The following is a 22,179-nucleotide window of genomic DNA, read 5'->3' as shown; positions in this document are numbered from 1 at the left end:
CAACCTTGGGCCCACTCCAACCTTGCTATGCACTTGCCTTAAATTATAATAATATAAAATGCATTAACAGTTTCTGGTAGGTAGATATATCCCTTCATTGAAAACAGGGTAATTCTGACAATTGTGGCAAGTAGGCCCTAACAGACCTAACTGGCCTGTTTTCCAAAATCTGTGAGTTGAATCACATGGTTTGAGAGGACTTGGTTCAGAATGACCCATTAATGACAGACATGCATGAATCTCCTTTAATCTAGCAAGTCACACCACAGTCATGGAGCAAGATCACATGGGGGAAAGAAAAGTAAGTGATATGAAGTCACTAGTGAAACCTTTAAAAACATGAAGCTTGTTCCATCCATTGTAATTCTTGTGTAAGACTACGTAATCGGCATGGCATCCTACGGGGCACCAGGTAGCAGCTTTTCTTCCATTCCCTATAGTCTCTGTGTTGTGTTTGATGTTACATTTGTACTCCTTTGGTTTTACCTTTTGGTCCCAGGAGTTGTCATTAGAACAAGTCACTCAAATATACATCTTTAATGAATACCTCTTTCGTCTCTCCAGGTATTCCATGTTTCCCACCACCAGATATCCCCCATGGCAGGCGCACCGGGACACACATAGATGACTTCACGTATGGGGATTCTGTGACTTACACCTGTGAAAAAGGCTTCCCCCTTGTTGGAAATGCCTCCATTCACTGTACTACGAAGGATGGGCTCAATGGAGTGTGGAGTGGCCATGCATATTGCGGAGGTGTGGCTTTCACATATTCTTCTTGGTTCTTCTTGTAGAGGTAGCCCACAAGCATGCGTGTTCATTATAGACTCGACCAATAGGAAGAACCATTAGCTCTCTGAATTACTACGGATGGGAAGGATCAAGTGAGTGTGGAGTGGCCGTGCATGTTGTGGAGGTATAGCTTTCACCTGTTCTTCTTGTGTAGGTAGCCAGCATTTGAGCATATTTCAGAACAAGAAGAGCCATTGTTCCCAAGCAGCCAAACCCTATGCCAGCTAAAAGCACAAATTCACATAAAATGGCTATATTTCAATTCTTCATCCCTTCGCTTCTTGGTGCTCCTTGTAGAAGTAATCCACAAGCATAAGCATTCATTATAAACTTGGTCAATATCAGGTAGGTTCTTGCCAACAAGACAAACCATTAGCCATTTGTATTCCCACAATATAAAACCTTAATCCATCTGTCAGTAATACCTCCTTCTAAAAGCACAGATGCAAAGAGAGCAGCCACATTTCATTTCTTCTCCCCTTCACTTCCCTGTGGGTATTAACACTTCTCTTCTTTCAGTGACTCAATGTCCAACTCCTGAAGTTGAGAATGGAAGAATAGTGGCTGGTGATTCTGGCAAATACACATATAACCACAGAGTGACATTTGGCTGCAGTGCTGGCCACATACTAGCTGGCTCGAGAGAGATCCATTGCCAATTGGATGGCACATGGGACCCACCTCCACCTCGCTGTGAACGGGGCAAGTGTCAAAATGGCCTGTTATCCTCCATATATATGAGATTTTCCTACCTGCAAACAGAGTTCCCTTTGAGACTGCAACCCATCTTGAATAATTGGAAGATGGGAGCATTCCTTTTCCTTTCCTTCCTTAGGGGAGTGAATTTTTAAAATGTTATGATTTAACTTTATTTTAATTTTAAAATCTATACATTGGTTCTACATATTTATTTATTTAGAACTTGTATGCCCTGCTTTTCAATCCAAAGGTTTCCCAAAAAGCCTTACAGTGGACTGTACAGTACAGTACAGCATAGCACTCTGTGCTGTTCTAGTTAGTGCTGCTGTTGTCCTTTGTGGGAAGTGGCCCTGACAAGAACACCAGAGTACAGAGGAAACAGCTTCATTCCAGGAGATATGCATTCCAAACAACAGCAGCTTAAGCTTTCTCCCACCATGCCTGTTGCTCCGAACTTTGATTTACATTCAGTGGGGGTCTCATTCAACTGTGCTGAAAAGACACAATCACTTGATCAATGTGAACAGCACAAAAGAACTAGGAGCTTTCTATTCAGAATTCTTTGGCCTCTCCTCTGAATCTTAGCTCCCTCTGACACACACACATACACAAACTCCATGCACAGTAGCTCTGCGAGTCTGAACAGCACAGCTGAGCTCCTCCCTCCACAGCTAAGCTGTCTTCTGCTCTCAGTCACAGGAAACAATGTTCTGCAGTCAGGTGCTGGGTCCTAGAGAGGATGACTTCATTTCTCAGTCAATCAGTCAACCGCCCTTGATATCATTTTTTGCTTAATTATCCCTGTGAGGACTCGGCTCCCAATCGACAATCTTTGGTAGGGGCTCTACCCATGCTGCCCGGGCTATGACCTTTATTTGTGATTTTCAAGAATATGTGCTCTTGTGAATGTTTTCTTAAGCTTCTTCCTTTTGTTCTGTCTTTCCTTAGTACCACAGTGTTCCTTGCCACCAGACATTGCCAATGGAAAGCACAGTGGCATTCCTGGGCAAATCTTTACTTCCCAAATGTCTGTGACTTACATCTGTAATTCTGGCTATTCGCTAATTGGAAATGCCTCTGTTTCTTGTATGGCTTCTGGACACTGGAGTCATCCTCCACCTCGCTGTGAAGGTATTTTATCCTAACTTTCTTTTTGGTAACAATAAGGGGATATTGTTACTGCTTGTCATCTGCCCTGGTCTTCAATGAGCAAAGTGTGTTAGAAACCTTAAGATTCATAGTACTCACACCAACCCTATGAAACAGAATGTGCTTCCCTTTTTTAGAGAAAGTGATCTCCCTTGTGTCAGCCAGTAAGTGTCAAACCAGAGCCCTCTTCAGGCATTATATAAAGAGGGAAGCCAGGCAGTGCAAAAACTATTTATGGTAGAAGAACACGTCCTTACACATTTTGAGGTGTAACCTGTTCCTCAGGGGACTGCAGAATGAGGTTTACTGCTTATAAAGACTGTTTTATTTTAGTGTCCTTTTTTCTAATGTTTACATAGCAACTTGTTCTTCTGCAATACAGAGTTTTTCAGCACCTGTTCTTTGGCTTATAGATTGTGCAGGTGTGGTGTCTTCCATCCTTGTCTACAGGGAACAGCACTGAGGCGTACATCTGAATAAGCATAAATGGCAATTGGTTTTTATGTTTTGTTTTTTAAAAGTGGGCAGAGCAGAAGATTCCGACAGCGATAATACTGGCTTCAGTTATAAACAAAACAAAAACAGCATTGCAAAGGAAAGTGACCAGAAGTAAAATAGTCAAGTAGAAATGTGTGCTGAAATGTAAAATAACAGTTCCATAGGGAGGGCATAGGCGGCCTGTGTTCAGGCTGCCCGCCCCACCAGTCTGGTGGCAGCCCGGTGCGGTGCCCCTCCTCTCTTGCCACATGTGCCCGGATGCGGCATCCTCCCTGACCCTGATGGAGTAGCCCAGGATAGGCTGCCCTGCCCTGCCCCTGCTACTCAGCCCGCCACTGCACATGTGTGGCGGTCTTTTGAGTGGTCAAAAAGGCAACCGAGTGCCATGTGGACCACTCGGCTGGCCATTGCGAATGCGTGGTAGATTGCTGAGTGGCCAAAAAAGGGCAGCCTACCCCGTACTTCTACATCAAGGAGGCCACCACCACACAGGGGAAGGATTGCTGCGTGCCTGCGGTGACAGGGAGAAGGAGCACTGTGCAGTGACCCCAGAAAGAGCCTGGGGGCATCCCCGTTGACAACTGGAGGGGTTCTTTGAACCTGTGCACACACAATTACAGCTGACAGGGCCTGGGGCCTGCAACTCAGTAACTGCTGTTGATGATGCCAGGGATTTGTGTGGCTTCTTCTCCCCTTTGGGGTGTGAGTCCTGACTGTTGCTTGCAGTCTGTTCCCCTACACTGAACTCTGGTCCCTTCCAGTGACCAGTAAAGAGCTTTGTAGCACACCGTGGACAGCTGAAAGACTGAACTGTGCCTTAAGGCTTTGTGTTAGGAAAACGACTCTGAAGTCGGCAGTGCACCTCTTTTTCCAGTTCACAGACACCCTGAAGCTTCATGTTGTCTGTTCTTTTATCTGTAGTCACTGGATGTGCAAGTCCAAAAGTTCAGAATGGAAGAATAGCAAGATCTCAAATGCTGTTTAAGCCCAGGGACAGAATTACATTTGAATGTGATTCTGACTACATCTTGAAAGGCAACCATACAATTCAGTGCCAATCTGACGGCACATGGAACCCTTCTGTGCCCATCTGTGTCGAGGGTATGTATTTGAAGGACCTTGGTTGGATTATATCAGCTCATGATGATCAGAAATTGCTACATTTGTTTGGGATTTCCTTGGACAGTTTCAGACATGAATGGGCTAAGGAGTGATCTCACAAACACGGAATATCTGATTAATTCAGGATATTGCTTCGGGATATTGCTTCAGGATATCGGAAATCTGAATATCCTGAATGTTACTGGTGGGGGGAGAACGAAGAGTGGGTTTTTCCCCAGCCAGTGGCCTCCCCTCCCTCACTGCCCCAGGGACATTTGTCCCCCTCCTATCCATTGTTCAATTACAGCTATGTCCTTGCTCTCCTCCACCACAAACGAAGCTTCCAACAAATCCTTGTGTCTGCTTCAGATAGCAGATTATCACTATAAGGGAGGCAGTAAGTCATTTAATCATTCCACAATGTACACCAAATGTCATATGTTTCTGGGTTTTTTATTGCTTGCACTAAATCTTTATATAATCTATCACACATTGATATAGCACATTCCAAGGGAAAACCCAGGTATGCAATAGCATGTAGTACAGTTAATCTGAATTATTATGTGTTGAGCAATGAGCCTCAGGATGAGTTTATTCTGAGAAACCCAACCCTTATGGTGTATGTGTGTGTGTGTGTGTGTGTAGTTATTTTGGCAGCTTTCAGTAGAGATAGCACTGGCAGTGTACAGTATTTGTGAATAAATGTGAAGTCCGAGGGGTTTTCATATTTGTAACATTACACTCATTATTAAGAAAATGTTCCCCAATATGCACTTCATGTCGGCCACATATTTTAAGGCTGCTGTTTGTCCAGCTGCCCCCTTTTTTGAATTCCACAAACAGAGTCTTTTTCCAGTTCAGAAGGGTTTGAAATCTTATGTTCTCTCATTTACTTTTCCATCATAACCTTCTCTCTTCTTCTTTCAGTGGTTCAATGCCAGGCACCACCATACATCCAAAATGGGACTCACAGCCACCAGGAAACAGCCGTGTTTACTGATGGAATGTCTGTGAACTACACTTGTGAGCCTGGCTACGCCCTTATTGGCCAGGCAACGATCTATTGCACAGCATCTGGCACATGGTCATCCCCAACCCCTCGCTGTGAAGGTAAATTACTGGTCCATCCTGGCTCTAAAAATGCAAGCTACAAAACAGACAAAAATATCCACACTGGTACCTCTCTCCTCCAGAAGCTTTGCAAGGTTGCAGTGGGCTTTAGGATAAGAAGTGGGCCTTCTGCCATCTCACTTCTCCCCATTCCCACCCCTTGTCTTTGTTGCAGAAGAACTATATGGACTTGGTGAAAAACAAAACATGTTCACCATGCTCTTTCTCTCTTTCCTATGCAAATGGCATTACAGACTCTCCATGGAGTGATCAGGAGCGATTCCTCCCTCTGTCTCTAAAGGATCCAATTTTTAAGCAACTTAATTTGCAAGAATGTAAAGACGTAAGACAAGACTCCTTGTGCAGATATGCATTAGCAGTACCAGCTGCCACCAACCGCCCCTCCCTGACACACACACACAGAAAACAGACTTAACAGTTGAAGCACCAGATTCCTCTTGGATTCCCATCAATCTCTCTCTCTCTCTCTCTCTCTCTCTCTCTCTCTCTCTCTCTCTCTCTCACACACACACACACACACACACACACACACACACACACACACCCTTCTCACTCACTCCACGACCCCAACACACAGCACAATGTGAGAACTAAGCATTGCTGCCTGGAACGCAAGTTGACTCGGTGCACACAACACTCAATTTACCTGTTGTGTTCTCTCATGGGAGTCACATGCTGGGTGCGTCGCCACTCACTACAGGCATGGTTGCTTGGCCACCAGTGCTGCTGCCTATCCTCTCACTCACAGCTGCCTGCTCTGAGGTTGCTGCTGCCGCAGCCAGTACCACTTGGCCTGGGCTGGGGGAGCTCCATTGCCTCTGAGGCTGAGCAGGAGAGCCAGTGGCTGCCTGCCTCTTGCATTCTCTGCTGTTGCTGCCTTGCAGCTTGCTCCACTCCCTTGTGTGTGCGAATCTGGTGGACTATTCAATGCCCAACACTGACATGTGTGCACACACTGGCTGTGCAGCTCACCTTGGTATGGTTGGGTGGAAGGAGCTTGGCAGGCTGCTCACCTAGCCAGGCCCCACAACTACAGCCGCACGTGGGACTGGAAGAGTCTCGGGCAGTGTACAGGCTGGCTGCACTCAGCCCTCAGCTGTTCCTGGGAGGAGATCAGGTGGGCCACAGGCCGGCCACAGGCTGGCCGGTGGCTGCATTCAGCCCTGACAGCCCTGTTGCGCATGGCCACCTGGAACAGCAAGGGCACGTGGTGGGGAGCAGCATGGCCACCCAGCACAGAATTCAGAGGATTTGCGGGGCACAGCAGATCTGGGAGACCGGACATCCACCCAGAAGTCGGGGGTGAAAGAAGCCTCTGGCCATCCATGCTGTTTACTCCAGTGTTTCTGAAGAGCAATAAACTTCTGAGATTTGAATGATTTGTGATTAAGATCTTGATTAGCAATTACTTAAAATTATGATGGCAGAAAGGATGCCATGGTCATGCACTGCCTTTTTTTGGAGGAATATTTGAGTGTAGAGGAGGGTGACCAAGAAGGTCACTCTGTGTGAAAGGACTGTGAGCTGGTCCTGGAAAGGTACTTCTGGGCTGACCATGTGCTCACAGGCACTGTGTACCTTAATTCCTGAAGTATGCACACCCAGTGCTTGGATCTTCTGGGGGATGAGGCCATAACTCAGTGGTAGAGTATCTGATTCACATGCAGAGGCCCCCAGGTTCAATCTCCAGGTAGGGTTGGGAAAGACCCCTCTTGAAAACCTGAAGAGCTGCTGCCAGTAAGTGTGGATGGACCAAGGGCCTGACTTGGTATAAGCCAGCTTCCTTGGTATAAGGCAGTGGGCAGTCTGAATTCAGCCCACTGCAACAACAAAACAGCAGTATGGGAAAGTGAGAGGCAGCTTCTGAGTGAGACATGCGGAGCTACGGCTGAGCAGAGAAGCAAAGCACATGGGGTGCAGGGCTTGCTCTCTTGGGAACAATGAATGCAATCCGTTGCTGCTTGCAGGAGTGCACCACTATGCCAGCTCCATCTACTGCTCAACTTGTATATTTCCAGATTTCTTTGTAAATAAAAACTGATGGGACTTCCCACCATTTGAAGAAGTGGAGACATCACATAACAATATTTTAAGCTTACTTTCCCACACTAACCTTAGAGAAGCCACTGCCAGTCTGTGCAACCAATACTGAGCTAGATAGACTAATGGTCTGACTCGGTCTAAAGCTGCATCCTATGTTCCTCTTTCTCATTTCAGCAATGAGATGCCACAGACCCCCATATGTCCAAAATGCAAGGTACAGCTTCCAGGAAGGAACAGATGGAATATCTGCGAAGTACACATGTGAGCCTGGCTACACTGTTGTTGGAGAGGCAACTCTTGATTGCCTGTCCTCTGGCGCATGGAGTCTCCCTGCCCCTCGCTGTGAAGGTAAAGTCCTTAGCTGTTGACTCTGACCATTCCTTTCCTAGTGCTCAGAATTCACCACACCATAGGGGCAGAAGCATGCATTCCAAATATAGATGATAGTCCATATAAGGGGGAAACTGCTGAAACACTGGCTAGAGATTGATGTGCAGCTGCACAAACTAGCTTTGGGAAGGCACTGGTGTGTCCATGCAGGTAGAAGAAATAGATTAATGGTGTTGATTTTCTGCCTGCTCGTACTTTATATAGATAACATTGGAGCATACCAGAGGTGCCTGAGCTATTAGGCAGCATATCTGGTGTAGCGGGAGTGAGAAGTGGAGGTGGCGGGGTCATTTTACTGCTCATGGATGCATGTTGATTGGCCAGCTGCCTCTTGTTTGAATGTCAGTGTTTATGATTGTTTGTTTATTTATCATATTTTTATACCTCCGGATATGTACATCTCTAAGGAGTGTACAAAATTTAAAATATTTAAAAATCGTAAATTGAAATTCATGACAATAAAAGCAATAGAATAAATTAATTATTAAAAACAAGTATTTAAAATTATTAAAATTAATTCTAATTATAAGCCTGAGAAAACAGGAGAGTCTTGAGGTTCTTCCTGAAAACAGGGAAGGAGATGCTCTTATTTCAGCAGGGAGCATTTTCCAAAGCCCTGAATCAGCCACAGAGAAAGCCCAGTCCTGGGTTACCACCAAACGAGCTGGTGGTAACCGTAACTGGCCCTCTCCAGAAGATTGTAACAGGCGGCAAGGATTATGGCAAAGGTGGTGCTCTCTCAAATAGCCTGGAACCAACCCGTTAAGGGCCTTATGGGTAATAACCAGCACTTTGTATCTCACCCAGAAACATATTGGCAGCCAGTGCCGTTCTTTTACAACCGGTGTTATTTGGTCTCTTCGTGTTGTCTCAGAGACCAATCTGGGTGCCGCATTCTGCACCAATTGTAGTTTCTAGACCACATACAAAGGCAGCCCCACGTAGAGTGCATTACAGTAGTCTAGCCTGGAGTTTACCAGCATATGCAGCACTGTTTTAAGGTCATTCACTTCTAGAAATGGATGTAGCTGATGTATCAGCCAAAGTTGATAAAAAGCGCTGCCTGAGAAACCAGAGAAACCAGGGAGAGATTTGAGTCCAGGAGCACGCCCAAGCTACGTACTTGATCTTTCAGGGGGAGTGTAATCTCATCCAGAACAGGCAGATTTAAACGATCTCTCAGGTCCTGGCCCCCCATGGTCAGTACCTCCGTCTTATTTGGATTCAACCTCAGTTTGTTATCCCTCATCCAGCCTTTTACTACCTCTAGGCAGGCATTTACAGAAGATATGCCATTTCCTGATGAGGTCAGCATGGAGAAGTAGATCTGGGTGTCATCAGCACCAAACCTCCTGATGATCTCTCCCAGCGGTTCCATATAGATGTTAGAGAGCACTGGAGACAGTATGGAGCCTTGTGGGTTCTCTACTAAGTTCTCTCTTAGTGGAACAACAATCTCCAAGTGACACCATCTGGAATCTGCCAGAGAAGTAGGAGCGGAACCACTGTAAAAGAGTGTTACACAATGCCACCTCCCTTAGGCGGTCCAGAAGGATCCTATGGTTGAAAGCCTCAGAGAGATTCATACCAAATCTAGGGTTTTTGTTGAATTTTTCCTCTTGTGGGATCAAATCTTCAATGCTTTGTCTCCAACTAGTTAGTGAATGTTTTGTAATTTTTCTGTGCAACATGGATTATTCCTTGTTTAATTAGTACAGTTACTTTACTATGTGTTCATGACCATTACTAGCACTTAATGTGAAGCAGCCATGACCACAGTACCAGATCATAAAGTCTCTTTGGTTTGATTCTTCTTGCCTTAGGGCTGATTGAAAGGTCTCCACTATATACTGTATAGAGGCTGCCAAAAACTATATCTGTGTGGCCACAACTCCACAAAGGGGGCAATGTTTGCAAATAGGTTCCCTTGCCAGCCCAAGCAGGCATCAGTTCACCAGATCATAGTCCCTTATGGTATTGTTGCTGTGTGCTTTGGGGAACCTTTTTATGGGACCATAATGTTTTAATTACCCTTGAGTGTTAACTGTTCTCGATGCTACAGTGTACCATTTGCAATTGTTGTAGTTAAGTGTAAGCAAGGATAGTGAGATCTAGATTTTTATGCCCTAATAAATATCATTCACTTTTCAGCACCGCATGAGAGAAGGGGCAGTCATTTCCAAATTACAGCTGAGGACAATGATGCACATCACTGAGCTTCACAGTAATACACAGAACTAATTTTTCTAATTTTTCTCCTCTCTCTTTTTCTTTATCAGCGAGTAGCTGTGGCCCTCCAACTAGATTAAGCTTCGCTGAGCTGGCCGATGAGTATAAAGAAAAACCTTCCTTTCCTGTTGGCTCGACTGTGAAGTATGTGTGCAGGCCTGGCTATGCTAAGCATCCTGGATTGAAGGCCTCGATCACATGCCTTAGCAGCCAGGAATGGTCAGAAGTTCAGGAGTTCTGCAAAAGTGAGTCCCATGACATTTTTGTCCCAGGTAAAAGAGAGAGAGAAAGAATGGAACAGTATATGAACCAAGGATATTGCATGTCACCCAAATTATCTCAATGGCTTTAATGTAGAGGTATTGAATCCTATCATGCAATTTAGCCATTGTGAATGTCATTGTGTTTGCTCCTTTTAAAATCTTTTTGATATAAAAAGGAAAATAAACATTTGCCTTATTTTTCTGCTAGGAAAATCATGTGGTCATCCAAGTGAACCAGAAAATGGCCGGTTGATTGTACCAGACGATCTCCTCTTTGGTTCTACCATAAATTATACCTGTGAGCAAGGGTAAGTATCAGGTACACCAAGAAAGGTCCCAACATTTTTTCTCTTTGGGCTTCCCTGTCTTTGACAGGTTAAGTAGATAATGGAGCCGTTCACACAACCTGTCCTACTCAGGCTTACACAGCCCTACCTGGGTAAGGCTGGTTGACTTTTAGCTTAACCCCGGCTAAAAGTGAGATAGGATGGTGTGAGTGTGCCTCCTAGACCACTGCCCAGTCATGTGGGTGAGGGGGCTCAGTGCAGCTGCTGGCAGCCCGCTAAACCATAGAGCTGGTATGAAGGAGCATCACAGCAGTTGGCATTCCCCCAATGCACCGCTTAAGTAGTGCAATTCATTGTGGGACTCATGGAGACTGGACCGTGCTCTCGCCAGCTCTGTGTTGCCATGCCCCTCACTGAAAAAGAGATCATGTGGGTTAACAGTGCAGCCAAGTAGGGATGGAGCCATTCTCATTTGGGGAAAGTAAGTATTATCCCTCCTTTTTCCAAGCCCTGATGTTTTTGATTTTATTAATGACCTCATTGTCTAATAAAGCTGTTCCCAACATCTGATCTCTGAGGCAGGAAAGGACTGGCATGGTGATTTCTAATTGTTAATATTTTACTTATGTAAGGTGAAGAAAGAGTTGGTAACCCTGGGAAATAACTATCCTTGCAGACTTATCCAAAACATATTTATTCAGATGGTAATTAAAGAGAATTCAATTGGATTCACTCCTCCCCTACTAAATATGCATGGGATTGCACTGTAGTGTGAATTACATAGCACATAGTATTTACATAGCACACCACTTATTCCTTCCCTTCTGCGACCCATAGATAAAAGTTATTTTACCTTATTGTTCAAGTGATAGGAATGATAGAGGTGGACTTTTGCTACTTTGCACAGGACTTGTAAAACCACATCTACATTGTCCCCCAAAAGGCTATACTTGTTTGCCCAGAGGATACCAGCTAACTGGGACATGAAGAATCTGGGCACCAAGAACTGGATATTGGAGCTGATATCGGTGGGATCCTGGCTGACAGTTGATATGCCTGGCTGAGTAATCCCTCAAAATTCAGTTTGGCTAGCCCTGTTCAGCTGTTATCTAAACTGGATACAGTGGGTAGCCCTCCAGACATTTTTATCTTATTAGTCCTGATGACTAATATCTCATTTATTTCAATGGTGCTTAGTAATGGCTTAGTAGCCTGAATGGTGTCCAGTATTCCATATGTTTGCTAGCAAATCAGCATTGCGCCTCATGGGGAGAAACTGTCCACAGGTGTTAGTGCTCATCTCTGCAGATAAACTCCATATCCAGGAACAATAGGGAGCACAGCTAAGGAGCATACACTTCAGTCACACTGTTCCCGGAAAAACTATACCTTGTTTTGCTTAAAGAGGAGTCTTGTTTACTGTGGACAGATTCTTTTTAAAATGAATGTACATTCAGATTCCTAACTTTTCGGTACTGCTCATCTCAGTAAATGAAGGCAAGATGGTAACAATCCATAATTACTTCCTTTTCAAAACAGGCACAGGCTAATCGGTCAGTCTTACCGACAATGTGTGATACTTGGCCGAAGAGTAGTTTGGAGTGGTGACATTCCCCTCTGTCAGCGTAAGTAGGACACGTCTTTATCTCTACGTATCCAGATATGGTTTCAGTATGATTCCTGGCCAGTACAATTGTAGTGTACCATGAACACTGCACAATGAATCTGGTAAAGACAGGAACGAATTAATAACTGGGTCTAGTCCAGCAGCATCATAGAACAGAGTCACATGGCAACTAGGGATGTGCAAAAGGTTTCGGGCACAGATCGCTCTGTGCACGAAATGAGCAATTTCAGGTGATTCGGGGCCAAACTGAATCACCCCCGATGCCCCCCGATATTTTTCGTGCCTGAGCCAAATCACCCCTGATTCGTGCCCGAAAAATTCGGGTGATTCGGGATGACGTCTCTTTGAATTTCCCACCTTTTTGCCTCCATTGATTTGAATGCAAAAAGGTCTGATGTGACATCAGCTCGAATTTCAGGTCTCAGGAGCAAAATAGCAGGGTGGGGTGGTAGTGCCTAATTGGTGGAGGCTACCACCCCAATTGCAGGGGAATTGGGCAAAGGGCTGATTTTTGGGGAATTTTTTAAGTTTTTGTGTCTTTGGGGCAGATCGGGGGCATAGCGTGGGATCTGGGCAAAAAGAGTGGGGTGGGGTGGTAGTGCCTAATGGGAGGAGGCTACCACCCCAATTTCAGAGTGATTGGGCAGAGGGCTGATTTTTGGGGAATTGTTGATTTTTCGCGTCTTTAAGGTTTTTCTCCATAAAGAAGCATGGAGGTGTCAGCAAATGTATAGCTTCACGTTGGGGGAAAGGGGTGGCCTAGAGCAGTGTGGGGTTGGTGGTAGTGCCAGGTAGGGGCAAGGAAGCTACCTGAATTTTTTCAAAGGATTTGGGCAGAGGGCTGATTTTGGGGAGGGCCCCAGAGGCAAGTCACATGACTGACTCCCCCAGCCATGCACCTGCCCGGGCTTCCTTCAGTTGTATTCATCCTCCAAAATTGATGTGAGTATTAAGACCTGGAGCTACCAGAGCAGCATGTCTTTCTCTAGTACCATTAAATGACTTGCACCGTCCACAATTTACAAAACCTTTAAAAAAATGATTTAGGATGATGTTCTGTTGTGGCACATAGGGGTGTGTGTGTGTGTGTGTGTGTGTGTGTGTGTGTGTGTGTGTGTGTGTGTACACACACACAGACACAGACACACAGACACTTTACTATGCTTTTTGTTACTACTATTCAGCCTCATTTAAGATTTCTTTACTTCATGAGCTGAGCTTCAGTGAGGGGGAGTCCACTCCAACCTTGGGCCCACTCCAACCTTGCTATGCACTTGCCTTAAATTATAATAATATAAAATGCATTAACAGTTTCTGGTAGGTAGATATATCCCTTCATTGAAAACAGGGTAATTCTGACAATTGTGGCAAGTAGGCCCTAACAGACCTAACTGGCCTGTTTTCCAAAATCTGTGAGTTGAATCACATGGTTTGAGAGGACTTGGTTCAGAATGACCCATTAATGACAGACATGCATGAATCTCCTTTAATCTAGCAAGTCACACCACAGTCATGGAGCAAGATCACATGGGGGAAAGAAAAGTAAGTGATATGAAGTCACTAGTGAAACCTTTAAAAACATGAAGCTTGTTCCATCCATTGTAATTCTTGTGTAAGACTACGTAATCGGCATGGCATCCTACGGGGCACCAGGTAGCAGCTTTTCTTCCATTCCCTATAGTCTCTGTGTTGTGTTTGATGTTACATTTGTACTCCTTTGGTTTTACCTTTTGGTCCCAGGAGTTGTCATTAGAACAAGTCACTCAAATATACATCTTTAATGAATACCTCTTTCGTCTCTCCAGGTATTCCATGTTTCCCACCACCAGATATCCCCCATGGCAGGCGCACCGGGACACACATAGATGACTTCACGTATGGGGATTCTGTGACTTACACCTGTGAAAAAGGCTTCCCCCTTGTTGGAAATGCCTCCATTCACTGTACTACGAAGGATGGGCTCAATGGAGTGTGGAGTGGCCATGCATATTGCGGAGGTGTGGCTTTCACATATTCTTCTTGGTTCTTCTTGTAGAGGTAGCCCACAAGCATGCGTGTTCATTATAGACTCGACCAATAGGAAGAACCATTAGCTCTCTGAATTACTACGGATGGGAAGGATCAAGTGAGTGTGGAGTGGCCGTGCATGTTGTGGAGGTATAGCTTTCACCTGTTCTTCTTGTGTAGGTAGCCAGCATTTGAGCATATTTCAGAACAAGAAGAGCCATTGTTCCCAAGCAGCCAAACCCTATGCCAGCTAAAAGCACAAATTCACATAAAATGGCTATATTTCAATTCTTCATCCCTTCGCTTCTTGGTGCTCCTTGTAGAAGTAATCCACAAGCATAAGCATTCATTATAAACTTGGTCAATATCAGGTAGGTTCTTGCCAACAAGACAAACCATTAGCCATTTGTATTCCCACAATATAAAACCTTAATCCATCTGTCAGTAATACCTCCTTCTAAAAGCACAGATGCAAAGAGAGCAGCCACATTTCATTTCTTCTCCCCTTCACTTCCCTGTGGGTATTAACACTTCTCTTCTTTCAGTGACTCAATGTCCAACTCCTGAAGTTGAGAATGGAAGAATAGTGGCTGGTGATTCTGGCAAATACACATATAACCACAGAGTGACATTTGGCTGCAGTGCTGGCCACATACTAGCTGGCTCGAGAGAGATCCATTGCCAATTGGATGGCACATGGGACCCACCTCCACCTCGCTGTGAACGGGGCAAGTGTCAAAATGGCCTGTTATCCTCCATATATATGAGATTTTCCTACCTGCAAACAGAGTTCCCTTTGAGACTGCAACCCATCTTGAATAATTGGAAGATGGGAGCATTCCTTTTCCTTTCCTTCCTTAGGGGAGTGAATTTTTAAAATGTTATGATTTAACTTTATTTTAATTTTAAAATCTATACATTGGTTCTACATATTTATTTATTTAGAACTTGTATGCCCTGCTTTTCAATCCAAAGGTTTCCCAAAAAGCCTTACAGTGGACTGTACAGTACAGTACAGCATAGCACTCTGTGCTGTTCTAGTTAGTGCTGCTGTTGTCCTTTGTGGGAAGTGGCCCTGACAAGAACACCAGAGTACAGAGGAAACAGCTTCATTCCAGGAGATATGCATTCCAAACAACAGCAGCTTAAGCTTTCTCCCACCATGCCTGTTGCTCCGAACTTTGATTTACATTCAGTGGGGGTCTCATTCAACTGTGCTGAAAAGACACAATCACTTGATCAATGTGAACAGCACAAAAGAACTAGGAGCTTTCTATTCAGAATTCTTTGGCCTCTCCTCTGAATCTTAGCTCCCTCTGACACACACACATACACAAACTCCATGCACAGTAGCTCTGCGAGTCTGAACAGCACAGCTGAGCTCCTCCCTCCACAGCTAAGCTGTCTTCTGCTCTCAGTCACAGGAAACAATGTTCTGCAGTCAGGTGCTGGGTCCTAGAGAGGATGACTTCATTTCTCAGTCAATCAGTCAACCGCCCTTGATATCATTTTTTGCTTAATTATCCCTGTGAGGACTCGGCTCCCAATCGACAATCTTTGGTAGGGGCTCTACCCATGCTGCCCGGGCTATGACCTTTATTTGTGATTTTCAAGAATATGTGCTCTTGTGAATGTTTTCTTAAGCTTCTTCCTTTTGTTCTGTCTTTCCTTAGTACCACAGTGTTCCTTGCCACCAGACATTGCCAATGGAAAGCACAGTGGCATTCCTGGGCAAATCTTTACTTCCCAAATGTCTGTGACTTACATCTGTAATTCTGGCTATTCGCTAATTGGAAATGCCTCTGTTTCTTGTATGGCTTCTGGACACTGGAGTCATCCTCCACCTCGCTGTGAAGGTATTTTATCCTAACTTTCTTTTTGGTAACAATAAGGGGATATTGTTACTGCTTGTCATCTGCCCTGGTCTTCAATGAGCAAAGTGTGTTAGAAACCTTAAGATTCATAGTACTCACACCAACCCTATGAAACAGAATGTGCTTCCCTTTTTTAGAGAAAGTGATCTCCCTTGTGTCAGCCAGTAAGTGTCAAACCAGAGCCCTCTTCAGGCATTATATAAAGAGGGAAGCCAGGCAGTGCAAAAACTATTTATGGTAGAAGAACACGTCCTTACACATTTTGAGGTGTAACCTGTTCCTCAGGGGACTGCAGAATGAGGTTTACTGCTTATAAAGACTGTTTTATTTTAGTGTCCTTTTTTCTAATGTTTACATAGCAACTTGTTCTTCTGCAATACAGAGTTTTTCAGCACCTGTTCTTTGGCTTATAGATTGTGCAGGTGTGGTGTCTTCCATCCTTGTCTACAGGGAACAGCACTGAGGCGTACATCTGAATAAGCATAAATGGCAATTGGTTTTTATGTTTTGTTTTTTAAAAGTGGGCAGAGCAGAAGATTCCGACAGCGATAATACTGGCTTCAGTTATAAACAAAACAAAAACAGCATTGCAAAGGAAAGTGACCAGAAGTAAAATAGTCAAGTAGAAATGTGTGCTGAAATGTAAAATAACAGTTCCATAGGGAGGGCATAGGCGGCCTGTGTTCAGGCTGCCCGCCCCACCAGTCTGGTGGCAGCCCGGTGCGGTGCCCCTCCTCTCTTGCCACATGTGCCCGGATGCGGCATCCTCCCTGACCCTGATGGAGTAGCCCAGGATAGGCTGCCCTGCCCTGCCCCTGCTACTCAGCCCGCCACTGCACATGTGTGGCGGTCTTTTGAGTGGTCAAAAAGGCAACCGAGTGCCATGTGGACCACTCGGCTGGCCATTGCGAATGCGTGGTAGATTGCTGAGTGGCCAAAAAAGGGCAGCCTACCCCGTACTTCTACATCAAGGAGGCCACCACCACACAGGGGAAGGATTGCTGCGTGCCTGCGGTGACAGGGAGAAGGAGCACTGTGCAGTGACCCCAGAAAGAGCCTGGGGGCATCCCCGTTGACAACTGGAGGGGTTCTTTGAACCTGTGCACACACAATTACAGCTGACAGGGCCTGGGGCCTGCAACTCAGTAACTGCTGTTGATGATGCCAGGGATTTGTGTGGCTTCTTCTCCCCTTTGGGGTGTGAGTCCTGACTGTTGCTTGCAGTCTGTTCCCCTACACTGAACTCTGGTCCCTTCCAGTGACCAGTAAAGAGCTTTGTAGCACACCGTGGACAGCTGAAAGACTGAACTGTGCCTTAAGGCTTTGTGTTAGGAAAACGACTCTGAAGTCGGCAGTGCACCTCTTTTTCCAGTTCACAGACACCCTGAAGCTTCATGTTGTCTGTTCTTTTATCTGTAGTCACTGGATGTGCAAGTCCAAAAGTTCAGAATGGAAGAATAGCAAGATCTCAAATGCTGTTTAAGCCCAGGGACAGAATTACATTTGAATGTGATTCTGACTACATCTTGAAAGGCAACCATACAATTCAGTGCCAATCTGACGGCACATGGAACCCTTCTGTGCCCATCTGTGTCGAGGGTATGTATTTGAAGGACCTTGGTTGGATTATATCAGCTCATGATGATCAGAAATTGCTACATTTGTTTGGGATTTCCTTGGACAGTTTCAGACATGAATGGGCTAAGGAGTGATCTCACAAACACGGAATATCTGATTAATTCAGGATATTGCTTCGGGATATTGCTTCAGGATATCGGAAATCTGAATATCCTGAATGTTACTGGTGGGGGGAGAACGAAGAGTGGGTTTTTCCCCAGCCAGTGGCCTCCCCTCCCTCACTGCCCCAGGGACATTTGTCCCCCTCCTATCCATTGTTCAATTACAGCTATGTCCTTGCTCTCCTCCACCACAAACGAAGCTTCCAACAAATCCTTGTGTCTGCTTCAGATAGCAGATTATCACTATAAGGGAGGCAGTAAGTCATTTAATCATTCCACAATGTACACCAAATGTCATATGTTTCTGGGTTTTTTATTGCTTGCACTAAATCTTTATATAATCTATCACACATTGATATAGCACATTCCAAGGGAAAACCCAGGTATGCAATAGCATGTAGTACAGTTAATCTGAATTATTATGTGTTGAGCAATGAGCCTCAGGATGAGTTTATTCTGAGAAACCCAACCCTTATGGTGTATGTGTGTGTGTGTGTGTGTGTAGTTATTTTGGCAGCTTTCAGTAGAGATAGCACTGGCAGTGTACAGTATTTGTGAATAAATGTGAAGTCCGAGGGGTTTTCATATTTGTAACATTACACTCATTATTAAGAAAATGTTCCCCAATATGCACTTCATGTCGGCCACATATTTTAAGGCTGCTGTTTGTCCAGCTGCCCCCTTTTTTGAATTCCACAAACAGAGTCTTTTTCCAGTTCAGAAGGGTTTGAAATCTTATGTTCTCTCATTTACTTTTCCATCATAACCTTCTCTCTTCTTCTTTCAGTGGTTCAATGCCAGGCACCACCATACATCCAAAATGGGACTCACAGCCACCAGGAAACAGCCGTGTTTACTGATGGAATGTCTGTGAACTACACTTGTGAGCCTGGCTACGCCCTTATTGGCCAGGCAACGATCTATTGCACAGCATCTGGCACATGGTCATCCCCAACCCCTCGCTGTGAAGGTAAATTACTGGTCCATCCTGGCTCTAAAAATGCAAGCTACAAAACAGACAAAAATATCCACACTGGTACCTCTCTCCTCCAGAAGCTTTGCAAGGTTGCAGTGGGCTTTAGGATAAGAAGTGGGCCTTCTGCCATCTCACTTCTCCCCATTCCCACCCCTTGTCTTTGTTGCAGAAGAACTATATGGACTTGGTGAAAAACAAAACATGTTCACCATGCTCTTTCTCTCTTTCCTATGCAAATGGCATTACAGACTCTCCATGGAGTGATCAGGAGCGATTCCTCCCTCTGTCTCTAAAGGATCCAATTTTTAAGCAACTTAATTTGCAAGAATGTAAAGACGTAAGACAAGACTCCTTGTGCAGATATGCATTAGCAGTACCAGCTGCCACCAACCGCCCCTCCCTGACACACACACACAGAAAACAGACTTAACAGTTGAAGCACCAGATTCCTCTTGGATTCCCATCAATCTCTCTCTCTCTCTCTCTCTCTCTCTCTCTCTCTCTCTCTCTCTCTCTCTCTCTCTCTCTCTCTCTCTCTCTCTCTCTCTCACACACACACACACACACACACACACACACACACACACACACACACACACCCTTCTCACTCACTCCACGACCCCAACACACAGCACAATGTGAGAACTAAGCATTGCTGCCTGGAACGCAAGTTGACTCGGTGCACACAACACTCAATTTACCTGTTGTGTTCTCTCATGGGAGTCACATGCTGGGTGCGTCGCCACTCACTACAGGCATGGTTGCTTGGCCACCAGTGCTGCTGCCTATCCTCTCACTCACAGCTGCCTGCTCTGAGGTTGCTGCTGCCGCAGCCAGTACCACTTGGCCTGGGCTGGGGGAGCTCCATTGCCTCTGAGGCTGAGCAGGAGAGCCAGTGGCTGCCTGCCTCTTGCATTCTCTGCTGTTGCTGCCTTGCAGCTTGCTCCACTCCCTTGTGTGTGCGAATCTGGTGGACTATTCAATGCCCAACACTGACATGTGTGCACACACTGGCTGTGCAGCTCACCTTGGTATGGTTGGGTGGAAGGAGCTTGGCAGGCTGCTCACCTAGCCAGGCCCCACAACTACAGCCGCACGTGGGACTGGAAGAGTCTCGGGCAGTGTACAGGCTGGCTGCACTCAGCCCTCAGCTGTTCCTGGGAGGAGATCAGGTGGGCCACAGGCCGGCCACAGGCTGGCCGGTGGCTGCATTCAGCCCTGACAGCCCTGTTGCGCATGGCCACCTGGAACAGCAAGGGCACGTGGTGGGGAGCAGCATGGCCACCCAGCACAGAATTCAGAGGATTTGCGGGGCACAGCAGATCTGGGAGACCGGACATCCACCCAGAAGTCGGGGGTGAAAGAAGCCTCTGGCCATCCATGCTGTTTACTCCAGTGTTTCTGAAGAGCAATAAACTTCTGAGATTTGAATGATTTGTGATTAAGATCTTGATTAGCAATTACTTAAAATTATGATGGCAGAAAGGATGCCATGGTCATGCACTGCCTTTTTTTGGAGGAATATTTGAGTGTAGAGGAGGGTGACCAAGAAGGTCACTCTGTGTGAAAGGACTGTGAGCTGGTCCTGGAAAGGTACTTCTGGGCTGACCATGTGCTCACAGGCACTGTGTACCTTAATTCCTGAAGTATGCACACCCAGTGCTTGGATCTTCTGGGGGATGAGGCCATAACTCAGTGGTAGAGTATCTGATTCACATGCAGAGGCCCCCAGGTTCAATCTCCAGGTAGGGTTGGGAAAGACCCCTCTTGAAAACCTGAAGAGCTGCTGCCAGTAAGTGTGGATGGACCAAGGGCCTGACTTGGTATAAGCCAGCTTCCTTGGTATAAGGCAGTGGGCAGTCTGAATTCAGCCCACTGCAACAACAAAACAGCAGTATGGGAAAGTGAGAGGCAGCTTCTGAGTGAGACATGCGGAGCTACGGCTGAGCAGAGAAGCAAAGCACATGGGGTGCAGGGCTTGCTCTCTTGGGAACAATGAATGCAATCCGTTGCTGCTTGCAGGAGTGCACCACTATGCCAGCTCCATCTACTGCTCAACTTGTATATTTCCAGATTTCTTTGTAAATAAAAACTGATGGGACTTCCCACCATTTGAAGAAGTGGAGACATCACATAACAATATTTTAAGCTTACTTTCCCACACTAACCTTAGAGAAGCCACTGCCAGTCTGTGCAACCAATACTGAGCTAGATAGACTAATGGTCTGACTCGGTCTAAAGCTGCATCCTATGTTCCTCTTTCTCATTTCAGCAATGAGATGCCACAGACCCCCATATGTCCAAAATGCAAGGTACAGCTTCCAGGAAGGAACAGATGGAATATCTGCGAAGTACACATGTGAGCCTGGCTACACTGTTGTTGGAGAGGCAACTCTTGATTGCCTGTCCTCTGGCGCATGGAGTCTCCCTGCCCCTCGCTGTGAAGGTAAAGTCCTTAGCTGTTGACTCTGACCATTCCTTTCCTAGTGCTCAGAATTCACCACACCATAGGGGCAGAAGCATGCATTCCAAATATAGATGATAGTCCATATAAGGGGGAAACTGCTGAAACACTGGCTAGAGATTGATGTGCAGCTGCACAAACTAGCTTTGGGAAGGCACTGGTGTGTCCATGCAGGTAGAAGAAATAGATTAATGGTGTTGATTTTCTGCCTGCTCGTACTTTATATAGATAACATTGGAGCATACCAGAGGTGCCTGAGCTATTAGGCAGCATATCTGGTGTAGCGGGAGTGAGAAGTGGAGGTGGCGGGGTCATTTTACTGCTCATGGATGCATGTTGATTGGCCAGCTGCCTCTTGTTTGAATGTCAGTGTTTATGATTGTTTGTTTATTTATCATATTTTTATACCTCCGGATATGTACATCTCTAAGGAGTGTACAAAATTTAAAATATTTAAAAATCGTAAATTGAAATTCATGACAATAAAAGCAATAGAATAAATTAATTATTAAAAACAAGTATTTAAAATTATTAAAATTAATTCTAATTATAAGCCTGAGAAAACAGGAGAGTCTTGAGGTTCTTCCTGAAAACAGGGAAGGAGATGCTCTTATTTCAGCAGGGAGCATTTTCCAAAGCCCTGAATCAGCCACAGAGAAAGCCCAGTCCTGGGTTACCACCAAACGAGCTGGTGGTAACCGTAACTGGCCCTCTCCAGAAGATTGTAACAGGCGGCAAGGATTATGGCAAAGGTGGTGCTCTCTCAAATAGCCTGGAACCAACCCGTTAAGGGCCTTATGGGTAATAACCAGCACTTTGTATCTCACCCAGAAACATATTGGCAGCCAGTGCCGTTCTTTTACAACCGGTGTTATTTGGTCTCTTCGTGTTGTCTCAGAGACCAATCTGG

The 22,179-nt window shown here is 45.4% G+C and overlaps 1 protein-coding gene across 1 annotated transcript in view; it reads left to right on the top strand.

Moving 5' to 3' along the window:
* The first annotated feature begins 390 nt into the window (after positions 1-390).
* CR1 (complement C3b/C4b receptor 1 (Knops blood group)) overlaps positions 391-22,179 on the top strand; it is a 99,388-nt gene continuing 77,599 nt past the window's right edge. The window contains exons 1-16 of the mRNA XM_053245857.1: positions 391-412; positions 565-756; positions 1,312-1,494; positions 2,440-2,622; positions 4,060-4,239; positions 5,167-5,349; positions 7,588-7,761; positions 10,083-10,277; positions 10,504-10,603; positions 12,122-12,207; positions 14,015-14,206; positions 14,762-14,944; positions 15,890-16,072; positions 17,510-17,689; positions 18,617-18,799; positions 21,078-21,251. Coding sequence (XP_053101832.1) covers positions 391-412; positions 565-756; positions 1,312-1,494; positions 2,440-2,622; positions 4,060-4,239; positions 5,167-5,349; positions 7,588-7,761; positions 10,083-10,277; positions 10,504-10,603; positions 12,122-12,207; positions 14,015-14,206; positions 14,762-14,944; positions 15,890-16,072; positions 17,510-17,689; positions 18,617-18,799; positions 21,078-21,251 — 2,593 coding nt within the window. The remainder of the gene's footprint in view (positions 413-564; positions 757-1,311; positions 1,495-2,439; positions 2,623-4,059; positions 4,240-5,166; positions 5,350-7,587; positions 7,762-10,082; positions 10,278-10,503; positions 10,604-12,121; positions 12,208-14,014; positions 14,207-14,761; positions 14,945-15,889; positions 16,073-17,509; positions 17,690-18,616; positions 18,800-21,077; positions 21,252-22,179) is intronic.

This window comes from Hemicordylus capensis, chromosome 4 (assembly GCF_027244095.1).
Source record: "Hemicordylus capensis ecotype Gifberg chromosome 4, rHemCap1.1.pri, whole genome shotgun sequence".
NCBI lineage: Eukaryota > Metazoa > Chordata > Lepidosauria > Squamata > Cordylidae > Hemicordylus > Hemicordylus capensis.
Note: the sequence above shows the minus strand (reverse complement) of the source record. Positions and strands in the feature narration are given on the sequence as shown.